This window comes from Amphiprion ocellaris, chromosome 17 (assembly GCF_022539595.1).
Source record: "Amphiprion ocellaris isolate individual 3 ecotype Okinawa chromosome 17, ASM2253959v1, whole genome shotgun sequence".
In the NCBI taxonomy this organism is placed as follows: Eukaryota; Metazoa; Chordata; class Actinopteri; family Pomacentridae; genus Amphiprion; species Amphiprion ocellaris.
The window spans coordinates 28,973,385-28,998,088 of record NC_072782.1 but is presented as its reverse complement, the minus strand read 5'-3'; the positions used below and the strand labels follow the sequence as shown (position 1 = coordinate 28,998,088).

Below are 24,704 nucleotides of genomic sequence, written 5' to 3'. Positions count from 1 at the left end.
GTCAGATGGAGACACTGGCTCTTTATTTAATGAATCAAGTATCTGAAAGGTCAGTCAGGCTGCAGAATAACTGAATATATCCTGCAGAAGTGTTTGTTTCTTCCTCTTATCTGCTCTCTCAGGTCAAACAGTGATGGGAATTATGTACATTTACTCAAATTCTTAAATAATAGGTATACTAAATCTTTATTCATGTTGAGATTTTATATTTAAAACACTTAGAAAGTTTACAGAATCCATTATTGGCTTTAAATAAGTCTTTTTTTTGGCTGCTACTTTGTGAGCCCTACATACAAGCAGATTTAATCTTTAAAAAATGCGATACGCTGTAAAAGACTGAACAGGAAATGCTGATCTTATTAGTTTTTGGCCACTAGTTGGGCCCCGGTGTCACATATCTGCAGTTTCTCAGATTGGTTCATTTAAATTACAGCTTAAAACAAAAAGAGGTAAAGTTGTGCAATATTTATTGAAAAGAAAACATTAGAATAAAGTCCACAGTCATCTTTGTAACTCATCTGGACTGACAGTTGCATTGAAAACATGACGGTTGTGCTTTAATGTCTGACTGGTTATGGTATGAAAGCTGCAGACCGAGGCTCTTTTCATGTGGCTCGAGGTCTGGCGTCTTTGCATTTTGCATTTGTTTCAGTTCCTGCCTTCATGCTTTTACAGTAATCAGCATATTGATACAGAAACCAGAGGTCATGTCAGTCTGAGAAAGCTGAGAGTTGATCTTTTAAGGTAAATGGAAACGGCTCCGATGTATGAATATTGTCAGTCAGAACTTGATGGTGATGGATGGATGATCAGCTCATACTAGTTGGTTACAGTGTTACACTGCCTGAACTGATGAGATATTCAGCCTTAAACTGAGCTGAGCTAAAAGACAAAGACAGATGGAGAAAGAAAGGCACAACAGTCTAAGAGAGGTGTACTGGGAGACAGACTGAAACGAAAAGGGACAGGAAGAAGAGATGATGATGAGGAGGAACATATTATTCATAAACTAATCACTAGTATAAGTTAGAAAGTAGAAATGCACGTAGTTCTTCATGCATCACATCTTACATTGAGGCCCAATGTACAAATTCAGTAAAAAGAAAGCATTTGCATCTTGAATTAAAGCTTTTAGACTTTATTGAACTGAAACATTACCATGTTCTTTCCTGACGGGTCAAATAAAGTCTAAAAATAAGTAAATATTAAAGCTGATGACCTTGTTCTATCAATACGGCAACATAAGTAAAAGTTTTAACAGGAGGGTCTCTTAAATAATACACTTTATGAAAGTATAAGCTAAGTGTGTAATCTTATTCTGTAATGTGATTGTAGCTGTCAGATAAATACAGTGCAGTACACAGCATAAGGAGTGTAAAATGAAATAATTACATTCGCCCTCCGAGACAAATAAACTATAACATCATCTGCGTAAAGCTTTAGAATGGACTCTTGGCCAAATTCACTGTTGTACATTATATTCATTGTTGTTGTTCTCCAAATATTTAACCCTCACGTGTTGAGTTGTTAAGAGAACATAAATAAAGGCGTATATAAAATGTTATTTAGCAGGTAGAAGTGTGTGAAAAATATGTTGTAGTAAAGGGTAGGATATGTTTTACAGACTTTGGCGTTGACAGTATTTTTCCCACTCTGCTTTATGTAATACTAACACGTACAACTCAGAGTGAGTCATGTAGGTGCTGGCAATGAATACAACAGGTAGGCGGAGAGTCAGACGGAGGGAGGAAGTGGTGAAGATGCTCTACACTCGCTGCAGCACTTTGCTTCTCATTTAACCACCGTCAGGCTGCCACAGAGTTTATATCGCAAAGTGGATCGGTGATGTTTTACTGACCTGCACTGACCAGCGATCAGCATGTTTATTAAGGTAAGAATCAGTTCTTCTGTCATTCTGCTCACTTTGTTATGAATTCCAGATGGATCCAACTTCTGTTTCTGTGTCCACATGTTAAACTCTCACCTCTCTCTCAGTGTGTTAATGCTTTACTTCAGATTTTGAGTATTATTTAGGTTGAAACAGCATTTAAAGTGTCACTGAAAGGGGAAGATGAGTGGATGATGGTATCACAAGAGGAAACCAGCTCCACTTCCCTTCACGCTGAGAGAAAGAAAGTAAAGAATGTCCGTAATAAGCCGGGACGGGGGTTGTCGTCGTTTACATGCATGCAAAAGAGCTGTGGTGGAGAGTGTGAAGGTTTAAATATCCACCTGCTTTCACCTGAGTTTAATATAGGAGTACAGAATGTACAGTAGACAACCAGCTACTGCTAATTTAGGGTTATTCAGTGGTCTTGGTTAAGTCAACTGTGTAGTGACTGTGGAGGATGTAGTTAGCACTGCTGGTGAGTTGTATTGCAACATACTGACATGTTTCTAATTTGTGGTCTCCTTTTCATCTAGACTTTATTAAAATGACACAAGATGAAATATACAAAGTTGAATGAATGAATGAATTCTACTGACTAAAGCAGTCTGTGGACTTTTTCTGTATTTCCACCATGATTGACATGTTTGGGACTCAGATGTAACATCCTTTATCTCTTTTACTGCACAGGAATTTGTCACAAAATTTGGTAAAGATATTCCTTGTTCCCAGAGGATGAGGTTGATATTTTTGTTGTTTAGTTGTTTATCTTATTTTTCTATAGGAAAACGCTTTGGGATAACATCTGTTGTTTTAAACATGTTATGTGAATAATGTTGACTTGACTTGAACCAGATATTCATGGTTCCCAGTGGAGGTATTCAAATTCCTTGGTAATCCTTTAAACTTTTCTCGTGCGTCACCACCAGTTTAAGTTTATACTTATAGTACATCTCAAAATCAAACAGGTGGATTGGCACTAAGAGTGACACAAAATTTCACTACTCCCGGAGGATGTATCCTACTGATTTTTGTTGAAACTCCTGACAGTTGAAGTGAATAACATTGATTATCTTGTTACAATTCAATGCTCTGCTGGGTAACTTTGGGTCCTGGACTTCATCTGCAAGGTGCATTGGAGAAATTCTAAATCCATGGAAGCCCCACCCAAAAGATCTACTGCCAATGACACGCCAGGAAAACCCCAGAGTTTCAGTGTTCATGGCCCAACAGATAAATGATTATTTAGCAGCAAGAGAGGGATCTACACAACAATTGGCAGGAGGTTTTGAGGTTTAATGTGACCGATGAGTGTAAAGTTGACATTTGTGGATTTAAGTGAAATATCTTGGCATCTTGAAAAAATCTCCCCATCAGGTTAAATCCCATGATTCTTCACGTAACACCAACATCAGGTCTAAAGTTCACATGTTCTACATTTCTGCTGCAAACAAAGATTTGCTGTGTTAGACATATGAAAGCTGGAGGTTGGTTTAGGAGACTGTGTGTATGAATTTCCATTATCGTCATGAGTATATGCAGTCTGTGTTGTTCAGATACAACTAATTAAATAGAAGTAGTTGTGAGTTTGAATTGAACTGAATAGTCTTCACTACTAACTCATGTATACTAAACTACGTAACAGTCAGCTTGTTTTTATTATTTGAGATTATATTCATTAATGATTAATAGTCCAATTTTATTTTTTGTGCTTTTAATCAGCAATTAAACGGACAACCGACTTTATTTTGGTCCTTGCTTTGAATGGAAAGCAATACATCTAATCTCTCAAACTAGGCAGAACAAATTCATGCAAATAAATTCATGTGTTACCCACGCTGTGCTGTTGCATCTCTTGGCGTGTTTTCAATATGCAAAGTGTTGCAGAGGCAACCCGGAATGATCCGACAAACACTTTATGTACACGTAATTAACGGCGTTCACCGCTCCAACCCTGAGGTCATTCTTTCAAAAGAGCTCATCTTCAGCAAGTCTCTTGATCTCCTCAGCTTCTAATTCAAACATGCAAACAACATGGAGAACTGCGAGGCAGATCTTTGAAAAACATGCATTCTGGTTATGACCCCTCATGAAACAGTTTCATTCTCCCCCCTGTCAGACCACAATACCACATCCTGAAGCAGTACCTAAAATAAACAGCAGCCTGTCTGTTAGGATCTGTGCTGGATTTTGCAAGTTGGCTCATGACACGAAAAGATGCTTTTATGGAAGAAATGTAACTTGTTGTGTTACATACACAAATACTGAAGGGAGTGCAAATTAATAAGCTATACAAAGAAGATGTTTAAGTCGGAAAAATATATATACACTGATTAGCCACTACATTAAAACCAGCTGCCTAATATTGTGTAGGTGCTTCTAGTGCCACCAAATCAGCATTTAATAAAACTTGAATAGAAAACTGGGAAGATTCTGGAAGACCAAAGATGGACATTGTATGATGCATGTCCCAACTATCCCCGCCCCCTCCAAAAGCCAATTGTCTGCATTTTATCAGCCTCACCAGGAAACATCCAATTGATGACGTTGTTGCTCTGGAACTGCAAGAATGGTGTTGGAAACTGTATTCAGCCTATGCTTTATAGAAAGGAAAAGTAGGGACAGACCAATTATTGGCCTATTTTTGGAATCTTTCCAATTATTAGTATTGTAATTTTTATCAACCAATTAAATTAAATGCACTACGAGCTGAAAAAACTGAACCAGAAACCCCAGCTGTTGCCAGAAACCAGGAAATTTGCTAATTTTACACCGGCTGAAGCAACGCTAACGGCTAGCGGCTAAGTAAGGAGGTAGCCACAGATTAACCTGAAAAAAATAGAATCTAATAATTCATAAAATGTGGGCCGCAGTGGGCAATAATAGTGATAGAACAGTGAAAGATCAACAAAACAGAAGAACAGCAGATGTAACTACAGTAAACAGAGGATAGCGTCCTAGCATCTTGTGATTCTCTGACGTCATCTTTCTTATTGCTAGCTTACATATTCAGCTACAGAAATCCTTATTAATGAAGAAGGGTAGTTATTACTTCTGTCCTAATTACCAAGAATGAGCATCGGTATTGTCCCTGAAAACCCCATGAGAACCTTTTAGAACCTTATTTTGGGGTAAAGCCATTCAACTTTTTCAGTGGTTTTTTTATCACTTTTGACTGGTGTTCTATACGTGTAGTTTCTCAGTTACCTGTGAAATTGCAATTATAGCTCTGTCTTCATGTATTTAGATAGCGGTTTAGTCTTGTTAGCCCAAAACAATTGCATCAGGGGTGTTACCAAGATGACACCAAGAAGGAAGACTCGTTTGTAAGAGCTTAGACGGGACTTCTGTAAGTGTCTGGCACTGGAACATTAGCAGTGGATGCTTTGGGTCCTGTGGATTGTAGTGCCAGATCTTCGTGGATCTGGCTTGTTTCAATGCTTGATTAGATTTGGATATAAGACTTCGGGGTGCAAGTTAACGCCTTGGGCTCTTTGTTAGGTTCTTCAAGCTTTTCCTGAGCAGTTTTTGCGATGTAGCAGGATGCTCTGATAGAGGATTTATTGGTTAATGCCATGGTCATGCACATGTTTAGATGGCTGGAACATGTCCGAGGCTACCCAGCAGAACATTGTCTGGTAAAAAAAATTATTATTGACATTCACTTCACCAGTCATTGGTTTTAACCCTTTGATGCGCAGTGTGGGTCAGGAGATACCCATTTTCCATATGGATTTGGGTCACTCTTGACCCATGCTGTGCATCAAAGGGTTAATGTTGCAGACGATAGGTATACTTAGTGGTTGAGTCAATCACTGCACTCAGGTGTAGGCTAGTTCTGATCCGTGTGGGTGTTAGCAGATTTTACTGGGTTTCAAGATTGGATTTGCATATTTGTTGATGTTGAATAAATAGTCATGCTTTATGTTAGTTTCAACCCCTCTGGTACATTATTCTGAGTAATATTGCTACTCAATAGTGTTTTTTGATTAAAGGTACATAATGTGTGTCTGCAGTAAATGCCATTTAATTATGATGCAGTAGATATTCAAATTTATTTCTAAATTAAGTCCATATTTGGCAAAAACTAATTGCACTGTGGTAGATTTTAAAATTTACATTTTCTGCCTTTGAGTCCAGTGGGTTATAATATACTTTCAGAGGTGAGGCAAGAGTTTCTAGCATATATTGATATTCTTTTGATATATATTTTCATTTAAAAAAAAAAAAAACAAAAAAAAAAACAGGCTAACAGGTTTTGAGTTTACTTATAAACCTTTCCAGAGCTGCTGCCATGCTTCTAAAATAACTTAATATATAGTCATGGGTCATTAAGAAACCCCTGTTTAGCTTAATTCCTACGTGTCGTAATGAGCCTAGCTGCAAATGCATGACAGGAGTAAATGTTTTCAATGGAATTCACTTTGTCTCTTTTGGGAAACTGAGGCTCACGTAAGTGAGAAAGCTTCATGTACTGTTATAAAACAGAAGGATTTAGTACGTAATGGTTTCTGATCCTTCTTAATAGGGATCAAGGGTTGTTGTGAAGGATTCTGGAGTTAAAGACCCAAACAAACACCAACAGACCCTCAGAACTTTGCAGAACCCCCAAAGGAAAGGTCTGTACATGTCCAGGCTCTACTGTTAAGACTCACATGGAGTAGAAACTTTGAAGTAGAAGGACCGACAGATTGTTTTTTAACTTTCTGAAACTTTTGTAAGGCCAGAGATGTTAAAATAATTTGAGTAATCAGTCATAGCCGTGTGGTTTTTCAACAGCTGACGTGTGATTTGCATTGATATTCATGCAAATACAACCCACTGTGTAACTCCTCTTCTCTTTACCTGATCTACAGGAGCAGCAAACCTGGAAAATGCAGTTCCTCTGAAGCCTGTTCAGGGTCAATCACTGTGTCTGTCCGTTCATCACTGAGCGGAAAAAAGGAACCTAGTCGGCCTCAACGTTGGAGGAAGGACAGCTGAGCTTCCCTCTGATCAACTTCTCTCTGCCCAAAAGATGTCAACAGCCACCGTCGACAGTGTAGGAAGAGGAACCAAAGCCTCTAAAGCATCAAAGGATCATAAAAAGGTAGGCGGACATCATTATTCATCATCTACACAAACAGGGAAAGACCTAAAACATCCTCTGTTTGGAGGAAAATTACACCGACTTTCACGCAATTATTGCTGATATCAAAGCTGAAAATGTCTGTATTCAAACATTAAACTAAAATCAAAAGTGGTGACGTACGACTAAGTGAGGTGATGCATCAGTTGTCTTAATAATAAAACTTTTGAAATGTTTGTTCGATGATCAATGAGCTTTAAAGTTATTTATTTCTCTTATTTTTGCCCTTTCCAGGAATTTCTACTTTTTTGCACAGGAATATGGGGAAAAAATTGTTGTGGAATGCTGTTATTAAGTTGTAATTAAAGATTTCAAAGCCCCATCAGGTCATGAGAATCCCCAAACATATGAAATATAATGGGAAATTTTGCTTTATCAATTTACATTAATATTGTTACTACTATTGCTGCTGCTGCTTATTATTATTATTATTATTATTATTATTATTATTATTATTATTATTATTATTATTATTATTATTATTATTATTATCTATTTGAATATTATTTATTCATTCTATCTATCAAATATTATACATATTTTTATTTATTTATTATCATCTATAAATAAAGTATTAAACAACTTAATTCAAACACTATTATTAATTATAATTATTATTAATTTTGATAATAATAATAATAATACAGCTGCAGCTACATTTTTTCCTACTAAGTTGGGTTATATAACAGCTGTTTGGTCATAAAAGGTGATTATGTTGATTAGCTGGTTAGTATTTGGCTTCCAGAGAAAATTCACAGTGCTTTTATTTTGCTCCGAAATAAGCTCAACACAAAATATAATACCTTTATTATACTTAAGGTATTTATTTGACATAAACATATTAAGGCAATAACACCAAAGCATCAATAACAGTTTAGTGATATTTTACACTGGACCAAATCAAGTGTTTAACAAATAAATCCATAAAACAAAGGTGAGACAAACAGGAACTAAGTGTGTTTTCCTTCCTGCAGCCCACAGCAGCTGCTCTGAAAGGAGCCATCCAGCTGGGCATCGGTTATGCCGTCGGAAACCTGAGCTCCAAACCAGACAGAGATGTTCTCATGCAGGACTTTTCTGTGGTGGAGAGCGTCTTCCTGCCCAGGTACACACAATTTATTTATTGCACCAGTTTGACTTCCTCCTGGCTAATGTCGTGCACAAATTACAAAAGTCTTGTATTTTTCCATTTGCCTCCAGTCATAAACACACATACACACCTTTTCTAGGGATGTTTTGATGTACTATCTGTTTGTATTCATCCTAAAATGTAGAAAATTGTCATCACTTCAGTCATTTTGTTTGTGCTGCTTGAGGATTGATAAAATTCTTTTGAAAAACCAACATGTCTTTGGTAAATATATAATGCAGAAAAAATATTAGAGAATGAGATGACTCATAAATCCAAGACTGGCCTCATTACACGGCAAATCTCAATCCATGATCCAAGTATTTGGTCTATGTTGTCCAAAAAATAAAATGCCAGCCCAAAGTGAGTCAGCTTGGTTTAGTGAGTGTGCAGTTGCTCAGTCATTTTTAGCGAGAAACAGCAAATTATACAAAAATGTTTTGCATATTGTGCATTATTGACTATGTATGTGAAAGAATGGACTTGGCAAGACCATGAGCACAACACGAAACCTAAAAGGAGGTCGTAAAATAGAACATGATCAGAGATATAGAACAGTTTTAACTCTGAAAATATACATATGTGGCAAAATCTGTAGTTTAAGAAATGATATAGAAAAATCTCCTGTGTAAAAACATAAGCAGTGTTCTGACAAAGGAGAACACAGCTTCAGGTTCCTGCAGAAGCTGCTTCCTGATTACTTGTAGTTCAGTAGAAACCACACCATTCAGCAATCGCTCTTTTCTCAGCGGACATTTTGACATCCATTTGACATCATTGTGGGAAATGGAATTCAGCCATGACTAACTGTGTTATTTCTTACCTGGTATACTACTGTTCAAAAGTTTGGAGTCACTTAGAAATGTCCTTATTTATGAAAGAAAAGCAGGTTTTTTTCAATGAAGACAACATTAAATGAATGATAAATCCAGTGTAGACATTGTTAATGTGGTAAATGACTATTGTAGCTGGAAACAGCTGATTTTTAATGGAATATCTCCATAGAGGTACAGAGGAACATTTCCAGCAACCATCACTCCTGTGTTCTAATGCTACATTGTGTTAGCTAATGGTGTTTAAAGACTAATTGATGATTAGAAAACTCTTGTGCAGTTATGTTAGTACATGGATACAAGTGTGAGTTTTCATGGAAAACATGGAATTGTCTTGCTGACCCCAAACTTTTGACCGGTAGTGTATGCTATTTAAGAAAAGGTCTGTTACACTTTTCCAATATCTCCTCCTATATACTAACAGGTATTTTGTATGTATTCCAGTGAGGGAAGCAACCTGACTCCTGCACATCACTTCCCAGACTTCCGTCTGAAAACTTACGCCCCGCTGGCTTTCCGCTACTTCAGAGAGCTCTTCGGCATCAAACCGGACGACTATCTGGTGAGACACGTCCACATCGTCATTCTGATTCACCACAGCGTGGTGTAAGTTTGGCTTGCAAAACGTGGTTGCGCTGACACCGTTGCCTCATTTTGAATTTCAGTACTCCATCTGTAACGAGCCCCTGATCGAGCTGTCCAACCCTGGAGCCAGCAGTTCCTGGTTCTACCTCACCAGCGACGACGAGTTCATCATCAAGACGGTGCAGCATAAAGAGGCCGAGTTCCTGCAGAAGCTGCTTCCTGGTTACTACATGGTGAGCAGCTCCAACAAGCATTACATACACACTGGAAAAATGCCCCTCTCAAAACAAGAAAAAAAACTTTTACCTTGAAATAAGTGAAAAAAATCTGCCAATAGAACAAGTGAAAAATGGCTTGGTAAGATTTCTTGAAATACGATATATTTAGAATCTTGAGATCTTAAAATTAGTTGGGAAAACTTATTTTAAGCTCTATTTTACCAGGATTGCCAAGCTTAGGTGTCTTAAAATAAGCCAGACATGCAAAAAAAAAAAAAAATTGAAGCAGTTTTTCACTCAAAAATAGATTTTTGCTTTCATGTAACCTCCTAATTTGAGATGTATTAACCCTCCTGTTGTCCTCATTTACGGACAACAAAAAATATCATTTCCTTGTCTGAAAAAAATCCAAAAAATTAGCAAAAAAATTCCCAAAATTTCTGAAAATTTGGCGGTTGTTGTGGAACACATGTTCCATGCATAATAATTATTATTAAAATATTATGTTGATTAAAAAAATGTTGCCACAATTATAAGAGACATCAATGAAAAAAATAATACTAAAAAAGGAGATTTAAATTTAATTTTAACTGTTTTCTTGAGATTCACTTTGGTCATCAGGGGGGTGGGACGAGAGAAAAATGGCATTTTAGGGGAACTCCAGACTTACTGATATTTTAAAAATATTCTCAAACATTCTTTTCTTCATTTTTTTTTTAGATTTGGTCTCAGGACAAGTACATTTACACAACAACTGCATGTTTTAGGATTTTGTACATGGATTAATTGAAATTTGATGGGTGCGATGATTCTCCAATTCTGGAATGACCCATACCACATCAACACGTCCTTTAGCTAACATGTTCAGCCATGGTTTTCCTTTTCATAATCATGCACAATGTGATTTTATAATAAGAGGTTAGATTTCTTTGTCTGAATTAGCAAGGCGCTACTAAATCCCTGTCCTATACTGCATGTTTTCTGTTACATTATCCCTACTGTATCTATATAGTTTGTCAAGGATTTTAGTTATTTTGCACATTTGTAAATATCAAAAAGTTTCTGCAAAACAAAGATGAGGATATTTTAGGGTAGATTCTGGCACTTTTTGCTCTACATTAATATATATGCATGTGATAAGTTCTTAAAGGTTCCTTTTATGTGTTTCTTAAAGTAGAAGCACGTCTCTTGTAAAATCTTCTGCATTCTTTGCTTTGATAAACACCAGGATGTGGAACTGTGATGTAGGTTTCCTGAAATACCCTATTTGCCCCACAGCATGTGTTTCCTTGTAGCTGGTTGGTAAACAGATATCTTCTCTGAAAACCACCTTATTGTTAAACAGGTTACGTGGTGAAAGGCCACACTGTGTTTTCCTGTGTGCGCACATATTTGAAAATTTAGAAACATGACCTGGAACAGGACTTGTTTGGGCTTTTTTATTCAAGTTACAGTTTCGGTTTTTGTCAGCCCTTTGGTTTAATAATTTTCCCTGTCTGAAGTCTTCATCATGGACTTTAACATGTGAGGCATCTCTTTGTCTTTGTTGTTGTAGAATCTAAATCAGAACCCGAGGACGTTGCTGCCCAAGTTCTATGGCCTCTACTGCATCCAGTGTGGCGGCGTCACCATCCGAGTGGTGGTGATGAACAACGTCCTGCCGCGGGCCATGAAGATGCACTACAAGTACGACCTGAAGGGTTCTTCGTACAAACGCCGCGCTTCACGTAAAGAACGTGTCAAACCCTGTCCAACGTTTAAAGACCTGGACTTCCAGGAGATGCACGAGGGGCTGCACTTCGACCTGGACACCTACAACGCCTTGATGAAGACCCTGCAGAGGGACTGTCGGGTACGCTAACAGAAAGATCTTATATCTCTTAGGACAGTGGGCCATGATGTTTGCATTCTTGGTATCAGATCAAAATGAATGGGACAGTGGAACATTATATACTAGGTTTATTACTTTTTTCACAAACAAAGTCTTGAAATTTTGAAATTCACTTAGAAAACTACAATTTTTCTTACACTTCCAAACATATGTTGGACAGACCAACAACATGGCCTCATAGGTGCTAATCTGGATGCGTTACAAGCGAGAGTGTTGCTAGAGGTATGGTCATAGGCTTTTCAAACTCAGAAGGGTTCATCTTCTGGGGAGCAGGATTGTGATACGGAAAACTTATCAAAATCTGCCGGATTATGAATATCTTTGGCAAGACCTGACGCTGTGACGTGAGGAGGTCTGTAAGGGTGTAGCTCATCATTTAGAGACCATGAATATGCAATGAAAAGTGAATTAACTTCCATGTAAACCACTGGTTAGCTGTTATTAGCCCTCGTCCACTCAACTGCTGACTACTTGATGTCCATGCATTGGATTTATTGTAGTTTTTTGATTCAAACTGCATCTAAGAACAGTAGTATGCAGCAAATTGGTAGCAGATATGTCAATAAAATGTTACCCTACCACCACTGGCCAACATTAGCCACCATTGGACCTCGTAACTACATGATAAATCAAATGAACTTGTTTAAACATCAGATCTGGGATTTTCAGATTGGCTATTATGGGCTAAAGTGTTGGTGAAAGAGAAATTTAAGCATACACTGCGGCAAAAATCATGAGGATTCATTCCTTTGGACCACAATTATCCACAAAAAACTGAATAAGAATTGAAAAACATTTTGTCTGGACAACTTGCTTTGAATTATAATTAGTAAGCACAGGGTACGTGTCAGATAGCACGTTGAATATAGAGACAGTATCAATAAACCTGAAGTTTCCATTGATATCCTTATGTTATTTGGAATAAGGACTACAAATGACACTCATTTTCATTAACAAATGACTTTTTAGTTAGTTTTTGAACAGAAAAAACACCAACCACATGCACCCCAACGTGACGTATTGAAATGTTTAAACAGTTTAGAACCTTAAGATAATATATTTCCATCAAAATTGCTTCAATCAAGTTATCATTTCCAAACTAAGACCGCTCACAGTGGGTTTAACTGTGCTCCTCTTTGACAAATTGAATTCAGTCGATGATCGCTGCACAACTCCTGCAGGTTGATAATGTTATGCAACCAGCAAGCCGCTACGTTGAGCTGCTCACTCCAGCTATTTTAACGACCATAATGATTATTGCCTGCCTGTTATTTCATCAGTGAGAAACAACAGGATTAACACTGACTCATGATCAGGCTGAGCAGCTGGAGAACAGACTGGTCCATCTGGGTGGTAAACGCTGTGTTTGGGCCGCAGAGCATGACCTTGGTTAGTACATTAGGTAACACAGCGCATATCAAGGACCTCTTTGTTTGCAGGAGTTACTTCATGACATCACGGTTTGGTCAGGCGGATTTGGGCTTATGTCGTACTGTACTTCTGGTCTGCAGATCCAGTTTTAACCTCCTTAGGTGGGACTTGCTTGTGCATTTGGGTGGTTTTAAAAGCACTGTATGTTCATGTGCTGCTTTACGAGTCTTGTTCAACCCTCCTGTTATGTAGGAACAGCAATGATGTTTGACAAGGTGCATGTTTAATTATCCAGTAGTGTCAGAAACCAAAAATCCTCAATAGAAAATGTTTATATCTCATTATCAACTCCATTACAAACCATTTCAGTCAATATTTAGTGTAATGGTGTTCAACTGACATGTCATAGTAAAGACTAGGCACTTTGATTTTATTATTGTTTTACTGAAATGGGTCAATTTGACCCACAACATAACAGGAGTGTTAATTGAATTCCTCAGATTATCTTTATTAAAATGATCATACACTACCGTTCAAAAGTTTGGGGTCACTTAGAAACGTCCTTATTTCTGAAAAAAAAAGATTTTTTTTTTCAGTGAAGACAACATTAAATGAATCACAAATCCAGTGTAGACATTGTTAATGTGGTAAATGACTATTCTAGCTGGAAACAGCTGATTTTTAATGGAATATCTCCATAGGGGTACAGAGGAACATTTCCAGCAACCATCACTCCTGTGTTCTAATACTACATTGTGTTAGTTAATGGTGTTGAAAGGATCATTGATGATTAGAAAACCCTTGTGCAGTTATGTTATCACATGAATAAAAGTGTGAGTTTTCATGGAAAACATGGAATTGTGTGGGTGACCCCAAACTTTTGCATGGTAGTGTATATCTTGATTACAGAGCTGTGCAAATTCCAAAAAGGTGGCATAATATCACAAAACAATGACCAGGGAACATCTCTTTTGTCTGGAGGTCAGAGGTTGTGCATAACAAGTGTCCGAATTTAAAGACAAGATCCTTCAAAGGACATGTTTTTGAGTTAGAAGGTCTGGAGCATATCATCTCTCCTACTTCCATGATACTTATTAACATTAACCATTTGTACACTTTAGGTGGTATTTCTCAGTAAAAACTATCAACATGTTGACTAAATGTGCTTATTGCTACAGTAGTTAGACAACTGGAGGATCCCAGGGCACCAAAAATAGATATTAAATCTTCAGAAATGTATTTACCATTTTCTGCCTGGATACAGCATTGAAATAGGATGTAGTACAAATGCAATGTGCGAACTGTAACACCAGGAAGTTGCCCTCAAGTGGCTGTCAAAATGGTAAATACCTGCAGCCTTTTCCATGATTTGAGTTCATAGCATGAGCAGTGACATTTAACTTCAATACATGTCAGTCAGTTTGAGTACTAAATATAGCAACTTATGCTGCTGCACAGCTTCTGTTCACAGTTTGGGATTAAATCGACTCTAAGAAGTGTTTCTCTTCATCTGTGTTTTTCTGTCGATATTTTCTATGACTAGTACAGATTCTCAGCTGAGGAAATCTGCTATATTTAAAGACCTGTTGAGCTATATGTTAGAAATGTCACTGAATAAAGTCCTGCAGTTATAGTAGTGCAAACTGTATGCGTTGTGTTGCCATGGGAACCTACATGTATTGATTTGGTGATGCAGAAATACGTTTTTATGATTTGCTGCCAAGTCTGTAGGGTTAGGGTTAGGGTTAGTCTATATTGTAGTCTATTTGTTGGGAAAATTTTTCCTCTGGGGTCCTATTGTGGTTACTGGATAAAATGCCAGTTTATTTTGGAATATGTCCTGTTTCAACACCTTAAATAAATCCACAAATGAGCTAATATTGCAGAGCATATCTTAGTTAATATTGTAATTAAGTGGCTCAAGTTCTTGTGCAGTTCTATAAATTACCAATAGACAAGCTGTGAATCAGGGCTGTTCTGGATCTCCAGGGAAGTTTCCTGCTTTGCCTGCATGGTTGTTTGCCACCAGCATGGATAAACCTTTACTAGTTAATACAACATGGCAGGAAGGACATTGGTTTTGTCCTTCAAAATTGAAGCTGCATGTCTCAACTACAAATACAGGAGCCTTTGAAATGAGACTGACGCAGGTTTCTTCTTAAATTTGGTTCTTTATGTTCATGTCTGTGTTCCATCAGGTGCTGGAGAGCTTCAAGATCATGGACTACAGCCTCCTGCTGGGGATTCATGTTCTGGATCGGAAGCCGCTGGTCAGAGGAAACCGATGTGACAGCAGGAAAGGACAGAAAGTTCTTTACTCCACGGCCCTCGAGTCCATCCAGGGCAACGTGAAGGACCCAGAACCAGTGGCCGACGATGACACGTGAGAAAACATGTATTATTAGTGTAAAAAATACTGTTTTTAATGTCTCATTTTATAGCATGGTTTCATATTAGAGTTCTTTTCTCACTTTGCAGCAGTTTTAGTGCGCAAAAGATTTCAGTACTGATGTGAAGACTACTGGGAAATGCAAAGAGTTTCAGAAATTGTAGACTGGCTTCAATGCTAAATTCCCAGGTTTGAAAAGGTCTCTCAAGGTTTTGAATGTCTCTTCTGTTGCTTTTGTTCTTGTGGCTTCTTGACTCTTCAGTCTGATCTAAATGACAAATACCACTATTTTACTGATGCAGCACTTTAAAACTTTGAAAATTTGATTTTAAAAAAAGCTATATTTTATGTGCAACAGCAATGAAGTTACACCAAAATGTCCAAAATTATGAAATCCATCAGTCTAAATTTATTATAAACTGTTAAATTAATGTTTGTTTTTTTTCAGATTGGGTGGAATTCCTGCCAAACATAAAGATGAGAGTCTGCTCATCTTCTTAGGAATTATCGACATCCTTCAGTCTTACAGGTGAGTTCATGGCATTTTTCTTTTAGGATTTAAATCAATTTAATTGGTAAATTTATTTTTTTTAATTATTACATTTAAAATAAAAGAAATTATATTACAAGAATATATTAAAAACAATATGAAATAAAATAATTTTTCATTTCAGTTTGATTTGCTTTTTCCATCTTTATTTTTAACTAATTAACTAATTTTGAGAAAATTGGCTTAATTACTTTTTTGTTTTATCACTTTATTTTTGTTTCTCAATAATATTCCAGTTAACATATATTTAATTAAATTTAATTAATTTAATTTAATTCACTTCAATTACTTGTTAACTTTTTTGTTGCATTATTTTATTTTTGTTTCTCCATAATATTTCAGGTCACTTGTATTTTATTTTAATTAATTAAATTAAATTAAATTAAATTCCATTTTATTTTATTTTATTTACTTACTTATTTGTTTCATCACTTTATTATTGTTTCTCCATAATTTTCCACCTCACTTGTATTTAATTTAATTTAATTTAATTTAATTTAATTTAATTTAATTTAATTTAATTTTTTTTTTTTTTTTTTTTTTTTTTAGAATAGTTTAGAGTTTCACGGTTAAAACTTCACACACCAACACTAAAAAAAGTCTAGAATTATTCTGTAGCTTCACCTCAGTTTTCACAGATGGTATCATCTGTGATTGTTGTAATTAAACAGATCCTGACTGAGTAAATGATTTTTGACCTTTAATTATTTTCAGGTTCATTAAGAAGGTGGAGCATTCCTGGAAGGCTCTCGTACACGATGGGGTGAGTAAATGTCACTTTTTTCTTTATCTGCAGTTTTTTATTGTCAATATGCATGTGAATATTTGTGTAAATCTGATGGATTTCTTTGTATTTCAGGACACAGTGTCGGTTCATAGACCCAATTTTTATGCAGACAGATTTCTGAAATTCATGGGCTCGACTGTTTTCAAAAAGATTCATCGTAAGTTGAGTCACCAATGTCAATCCTGCATTCTGTATCCTGCACAAACTGTCAGACTTTAATATTTGTAATATACTCTTTTTTTTTTTGCATTTCAGCTTTAAGAGGAACATCTTCAAAGAGGAAGAGGAATTCCCTCCATGCATCAAAGTCGGCCTCTCAGGAGATTCTGTCGCCACAGACGGACAAGAAGGACGAGAAGAAGGCCCAAAGCATGGAGAACCTGGACGGAAACTGTAAGCTCAAGTTGATATTTCAGCAGATACTTTTGTAATTTTTCATTGGAGACTCATGGTGTCGTTGTTGCAGCAGGCTACACGTCCTTCAACCAACCAGACCTTCTTCCACAATCTGCTGTTTCCTTTGAGTCGGCCCAGAATGAGGAGGAAGACGCTGAAAACAGGTCATTTTTTTATGCAGCTCAAATACCTGGATCTTTACAGAATCCGGTCTTAAATGATGAAAGTCAGAATTGTTTGATGACTTAACTTATACAAAAAGGAAAATTCAAGATGCTGTGATATTATTGAAATCAGAAAACGAGAAAAATATGTTTTCTAGGTATATATTTTATAGTGTCTGTACAGTCAAGTTTCTTTTTTCTATTTCCAACATGTAGATAAAATGAAGGAAAATTAGCCATCTACGCTTTCGCTATTTCCTCCATACAACAGTTCAGGGTGCTAACATGCTCACAATGACAGTGCCAACATGGTGATGCTAACAGAAACAATGTTGGTTATCTTAGTTTAGCATGTGCTAACATTTGCTAGTTAGCAATAAAGGCAAAGTCCAGCTAAGGATGAAGGGAATGTTATTAGTTTTTCAAGTATTTTGTCCTAAACCAAAGTGACCAGATTTATATTTAAAGTAGCATGAAAATGTGCAACAAATTGGCAGTGGCATGGCAATCCATCCCATATTGTTGACATACTGCAGTCCAGAGCCAACCCTAGTTCATTCATCCATCCATCCAATGTTCATAAACACAAAATCTTTTTAATACCTCAAGGAATTTTTAAAAATTTGGTACAAATGTTCACTTGGCCTCAAAATCAGCTGATTGGGTTTTGGGGTTCAGAAGTCAGCTAATTATGGCAAAATTTAGCACAAATATCTCTTAGGATAAAATGATGAAGTGAGAACATTTTATATCCAAGAGGTGTAAGGTCAATCTTGGACAACAACTGCAACTTGACTGGTTGGTGGAGATGCTACAGCTACACAAAGAAAACACACTGGGTTCAATGCAGTAACCAGCAACGTATAAAGGCTAATTCATGCTTTCTATGTCCAACTGTAAAGACCGCTGTGGGCTTTAAAAGTAGAAAGTGGACACACACATGGTTTAATTCATTGTACAATGACTATACATTGGTCTGCTACGTTTATATTAACTGGTATTTGTATGTTGCAGTGAAGACCGACGAGCCTCCAGTTCAACAATCGCTCTGGATGAACCTCTGCCGTCCCTCAGCCGGAGCCTTTCAGACACTGAGCTGGACGTCTACTTGGTATGACAGATTATATTTAGTATAGTTTGCATTGCAAACATCATATATGCTTCTTATTATGTACATATTTGTTATTCTTCACGAATCCAATGAAAATACCAAAACCTCCAAGGCCATCTCTTAATACTTTTTACCCATCCTGCCTTTCACACTCAGCTCCAACAAAAATATAGACTATGACCATACCACATATTGATATATATATATATATATATATATATATATATATATATATATATATATATATATATATATATATATATATATATATATATATATATATATATATATAAAAAACTAAAGAAACTCAGTAATTGTATACTCTTCTTTTAAAACTGGTACAAAGACATTTTTTGGACTTCCTGTCTTTATGTTAAGCTAAGCTAATAAGAATATTTCCTAAAATTAAGGGTCCTGTAGCTCAGATAGACTGCTCAGATTTATTTTACATGCCTTTGTCAGGTTTTTGGGGCAAAGAATTGGGGAAGAATAGGCTGAAATATTTCAGTGTGCTGCAAATTATGATAATGAGGAATTAATTTCAGATTTTTCCTTAATCTTGACATGTAAGCTAACTGACTGCTCTCACCTGCCACAATTGTCAAATAATTTGTTTATTCTCAACATATTAAGACTTCTTTCTAAACTATTATGACATTTTTTTGGTAATTTTACATCTGTGTTCTTGAATTAATGCAGCGTTTTCTCCTTAAAAATATTAAAGGACCCTACATCAATACTTTGTTATGTTTGGAGAACATTGTTCTCGATGAACTCGTGGGTCACTGGGTGTCTCTGCATTTTCAGCATCACACAGTGTCACCTAGGCGACCCAGCTGGAGTTGATCAGTCCAAGCATCCATAAACTGTAAGCAGCAAATATCATCCATAACCCATTTTATTGGCTTGCATTGATGTTTTGTAGAAAAAAAAATACACAGAAGCTCCAGCAGGAGACACTGTATGAGTGGATTATGAGCACAGCAAACTGCTTGTTATCTAAAAAGCATCGCTCTCGATTACACGCTTACATCTTCCTGCTTGTTTATCTCATCTTCTTGCTATCTTTGGTGGTGGAACCCGGAGGTTCCCAGAAGGCCCCACTGGCATCCAGTGACGTCCACAGTTTATGACTCAGCTCAGTCCTTTTTTCCCCTCAGTTCTGACGTCTGCGTCAGCCTGAGAAACCTCCACGAATTCCCATTTCTGCAGCGCTTCTCTTACATAACCACCAAATCCTCATTCAGGCTTATATGAAGCCGTTCTTCAGCCCACATTAAGCAGTCCCTCTCAGGCTCTGTGGGAAGCCTGCAGACGTCCGAGTTAATCTCATGTAAAAGCCTCTGACGGAGTGCAGTGGGATTCAAAAACTATAGGTGAAAAGAAAATCTAGGCCTTGAACTTATCTGTCTCCTTAAGGAAAATGAGTGTCTTGGCTCAGGGAGATGATGAATGCTGTGTTTAACCCCGAAATAAAGCTATTTTTTTTTAGACATTTACAGTTTCATAACCACGTTTTACCCAACTTATTACAATTTACAATCATTTTATGTCACTGCTGACCAGTTTCTCGCTTAGTTTTACATTTAAAGCTGATTAAATTCGAAATGTCTTCACTGTTTCAATCTCATTTCACTAAGATATATGAAAACCAACAAGTGAAATACATGCGACCTGCTTGAGGATTACACTTCCTGTCATGTGCTAATGCAGAAAAGAATTTGCAAGTTCAATCTGGACTCTCAACATGAAAAAAATAAATGCAGCGTGATGCTCGCTCTGACGGACGACCGAATAATCTGCGGGAAAACATTTGCTGCCTTTAGGCTGTAATAAAATACATCATAAAATATGAAACACCGCAGGATGGTTTGGAAGCTGGTCAGCGTTAATGTGGAGTAAACAACCTAAACTTTCATGTGAAGGAAAAAACGGCTTCACGGCGTAAATAGTAACTTTAAAACAAGACAACACCACCTAGAATTAAGAGTTTGCACCATACAGAAAATGTTTAATCCACTATGGAATAAAAGCACATGTAAGTGACCTAAAGTAAGAAAAGTATGTGTTTCCAGGATATATACTGCATTTAATATACTATAGTGTATTAGTGCAAAAAGTACAGTTTTGGACACCAGGGGGAGACAATTCACCAAAATGGGCATTTATTGTTTCTATAATCTAATTATCTGTATTGTTATATACAGTATATACTGTAGTCTGGAAATCCCAGACTACAGAAATTAGTCCTAGTATGTATTAAAGACAAAAATATTGTTGAATTATGGATGAATAATGAGATGATGGATCTCTGCGCACAGAAATGTGAAAAGAAACTGTTGTCTTTTGAGACCTAAAGGTGAAAAATCATCTTTTTTTATTGTTTTTCAGTGAGGATAAACAAGTGATGGATCTTTTCCAGCCACAAACGACTTCCCACTTTACAGAAAAGAGACATCAGGACTTTATAACAGCATAAACGCAACACAAAAAAACTCTGTTTCTTCACTCTGTGCCTCTTTGACTTTCATTTTCAAGTCAAACCCAACGTGCAAAATCACTGTAAATCCCATTATTATTATTATTATTATTATTATTATTATTAACAAATTAGTTTTTTTTGTTAAAATCACTGAACTGCTGTATTGATGTGCAGTAAAAACACTATGAAGCTGCTTCCTTTCCTGTTATTGTGCATTTTGTTCTGTGCTCTTTTGCTTTTACTTTCGGATTTTCCATGAACTTCTCAGCGGCTGGCTCCCTGAGGATGCAAACTGTCTTACCAGGTTTTTGTTGGCAGTAATTTTTGAATTGTGTATTTATACTGAGCTGTGTTTGGAGATCATTCTGGTTGAGACTAGAAGCATGAAAAACATGTTTTCATGATGCCGTGCTGTACTCTTTTGGATAACATGTTTAAAAATCCCGCTCCTATAGATGGGAACTAGACTTTTCTTTGGTTCTTGAAGACGTTTCACCTTCATCCAAGAGGATTATCTCAGTTAAGTGAGCAAAAAAGATCTGGAAAAAACAACAAAACACCGTATTTTTCTGACAAATTTAAAAGGATAAAACAATCTGATTCACTTTTTTTAGAAACACTGTGAAACTAAAACTGGTTCTTCAAGGAAAAAACACCCAAACACAAGCTCAGCAATGTTGTTTATGCAGTAAGGAGTGCATGGATCTATATATTATGGAGACTAAACATCATGATCAAACCAGTTCATCTGGACAAGACTCAACACCCCAAATGCATCCAAAAGAATAAGAAACACTCATTTAGGACAACAATGTCGATATTCTGGACAGAGAAGACAAATGGTTTAAGTGAAAGGAGTTTATGACACCATTTATCAGGTACCTATAATGCAGTCTTGAGGCACCTAGCCAGACAGCTTTAATACTATTAACACCTCAAACCATTTGTTGTGTGATTTAGGGGTGAGAATACTGACTTGGGTAACTTTGATAAAGGTGAAACATCTTCAAGAACTAAAAAAATAGAGTCTCGCTGCTTTCTACTGAAGAACTTAGGACCTTATTGTGATCTGGATGGCTTAGAATCTGTGCAAGCTTCATTTAAAAATCACAATTTGAGAAAAAAACTAATTCAGATTGTATGAATTGCAATTTTTTTTGCTACCATCATGTCAAATTTTCATTTTACAGACAAACCACCCATTTGGTGCTCGTTAGCAAATGCTAGCATGCTAATGTGCTAAACTAAGATGGATTTGATAAATCTGCACGCTAGCATGCTGAAATTAGCATCTAGCTCAAACCACCACACAGACTCACAGAGCTGCTGCAGAACATTTTCAACATTTTCGTGTTTCAATGACAACATTTTTCTTGTTATTACTCCATAATATGATTAAAATTTGTCTTTTTCTTGTGCCAGCACATGCAGTTAGGTTGTACAAAATCTGTGTATCTCATTAACACAAGAATCATCGTGGTTATAACCTGATAATATTAATACTAGTGTTGTTAAAACAAGAAAAAGAGAGGACAATTTTGGCTAATTTGGCTGGTTCATATGGTCTGATTGAGTTTTATTTTGCACTTAGAATAAGATGACGCTGCACTGCAGGATGTAGAGTCACTGGATTTAAATTTTATCTTTATTGGGATTGAATTAAATTAATGACTGTTACAAACTGGAAGGTTGGAGGTTTGAAAAAATAACCATAGTGTGTGTTTTTCTGTCTTCTTTTTGTCCACATGCCTTAAAAAGTTTAAAAATCTGTGCTTTCATGTGATTCATAGGCCTACAGTTGTAATATAGCAATACTTTGAACGTGTATCTGGGAAATAAATTAATATTTAATGTACTTATATTGATCTTTGGTTTCATTTTTGCGATTCATGTGGGGAATTTATACATAATGCAGTTTTATTATGAAATAAATTCTAAAAGAGGACAACGATGCTGTTCAGTGACTTCTTTTCAAAAAGCTTTATTGATAAATAATCGAGTACAACAGTAGTGGTACAAAGTGGAAACAGATCTTTCAGCATAAATACCAGCAGGTGCTTATTTACTCTTCAGCTCAGAGTCGAGTTTCATTCAAACAATGACTGATTGCAGAGTGTTTACGGCTTTTTAAGGCTGTTTACTCGGAGTCTGGCATGTCTTTCTAACAGATTCCCCAGAGGGTCCTAATCTGAACATGTTAAACCGGTCGCACCAGCTGCTTTTATTCCTCATAAATGCACTGAATGCTGCACAAGGAGTAACAATGAAGTGTGTGCACAGGTGGCACCACTGGATCATGATGTCACTATCAGGTCAGTGTTGGTTTTTAGTGTTAAACATCACAAGTTGCCATGACAACAGCTGACCACTGTGTTAAATTTGGTCTATTTTTTATGTTTTATATGTGTGTTCACGTAAAGAGATTGTGGTTTAAAGACACTTATATGCATGATGAAGAAGAAACTGCACGTTAAATACAATTTTAAGTTTGATAATTAGAAGGAATTAACATGTAGTTGATCACAGATCTCTAAAACAAGAAAAGCACTCAGAGAGCGCAGTACTCCTCCAAGGCTGCTCAGTTGTATCATTTTCGACAGCTGAAATCTTTAATAAATTTATGGCACTATAGAATGTGGCCATTTAATATAGATGTACCCACAAACAAAATGACCTTGCACTGAGCACAGGTGTGTGTTATGCATGTGTATGTTATGTACGGATACCGAATCGCGTGACCTAAATATGTAGCGGGCGGCGGGAATTGATGGGACTCAGAAACACCCCCACAATTTAATCAGTTGCTCCTTGTATCATTTCTGATGGATAAGTCCCGATAAGTCAATTTGTAGTAGGATCGCAATCATGTGATCGTCAGCAGGCAGCTGATGTAGTGTTCAATTGTTGTCATGGTTACAGTGACACCGTGCCGCTATCTCACAATGACACAGAAATCCTTAACAAATCCGTGGATCCAGACTATAAGCTGCATCACTGCCAAAATCTAATCACTTGGTCCTTGTGTCATTTCTGACCTTCCCTGAAAATTTAATCTAAATCCATTAGTCCGTTTCTGAGTAATGTTGCGCACAGATAAACAGACAGACAAACGGACACCGATCGTCACATAACTCCAGTAAAAATATTATTTATGGTCATTTACCACATTTATCACTAATTGTTTTATATTGTTATTCATGAACCCCCCTTTTAAATTAGATTATTTTCACTCATGGACTAAAACACTTTAACTATTACGAGTCTCTTTTTGCCTATTTCACCATCATATTAATGAAAAAAAATCATAATGAATACTTTTTCCATTTATTATTTTTATTAGTTTTCTTAATAACACATTAAAACAGTTTCCATGACACTTGTTTTCCTTAATGTATGAAATGCAATTTATATATGAAAGTATGAACCTTATATGCTGTAATAAAAACATTTACCAATCATTTTATTTACTCATTAATTGAAAATTTGTACAAAATAATTGAAGTAAAAACAAACAATGATTGATTACTTTCAGTTAGTATGCATTAGTTTTGATAATTGCTAGGATTTATAACAGATATTTAATACTAGTAAAAATACAGTGAAACCCCCCATTATTCATACAAATGTTGATTCATAGTGTGTTTTTATTTGACCAATGCATTTCTTCTGGATGGAAATGACATAAAGAACTGGAAAAAGAGAATAAAACATTGTGTTACAGATGTTAATGATACATTTTGACTATTTTATTGTTGTTTTTTCAACATCTTGACAAATTGCCG

General features: G+C 36.3%; 1 protein-coding gene across 5 annotated transcripts; it reads left to right on the top strand.

The window, feature by feature from the left end:
- The first annotated feature begins 1,745 nt into the window (after positions 1 to 1,745).
- On the top strand, positions 1,746 to 22,777 carry pip5k1ba (phosphatidylinositol-4-phosphate 5-kinase, type I, beta a). Of its 5 annotated transcripts, none has more exons than XM_023282314.3 (15): positions 1,746 to 1,891; positions 6,745 to 6,977; positions 7,991 to 8,121; positions 9,423 to 9,540; positions 9,644 to 9,796; positions 11,337 to 11,633; positions 15,242 to 15,426; positions 15,881 to 15,961; positions 16,697 to 16,745; positions 16,842 to 16,926; positions 17,025 to 17,162; positions 17,239 to 17,329; positions 18,344 to 18,440; positions 19,248 to 19,308; positions 20,832 to 22,777. In XM_023282314.3, exons 2-14 carry the CDS (start codon positions 6,906 to 6,908, stop codon positions 19,284 to 19,286), a joined length of 1,536 nt encoding a protein of 511 aa, XP_023138082.2. In that variant the 5' UTR covers positions 1,746 to 1,891; positions 6,745 to 6,905; the 3' UTR covers positions 19,287 to 19,308; positions 20,832 to 22,777. The 5 variants fall into 5 exon arrangements, with proteins under 5 accessions (XP_023138082.2, XP_023138081.2, XP_023138083.2 ...); XM_023282313.3 differs by having other exon boundaries at positions 17,236 to 17,329; XM_055004127.1 differs by lacking the exon at positions 1,746 to 1,891 and adding an exon at positions 6,408 to 6,507 and having other exon boundaries at positions 17,236 to 17,329.
- Positions 22,778 to 24,704: the final 1,927 nt, after the last annotated feature.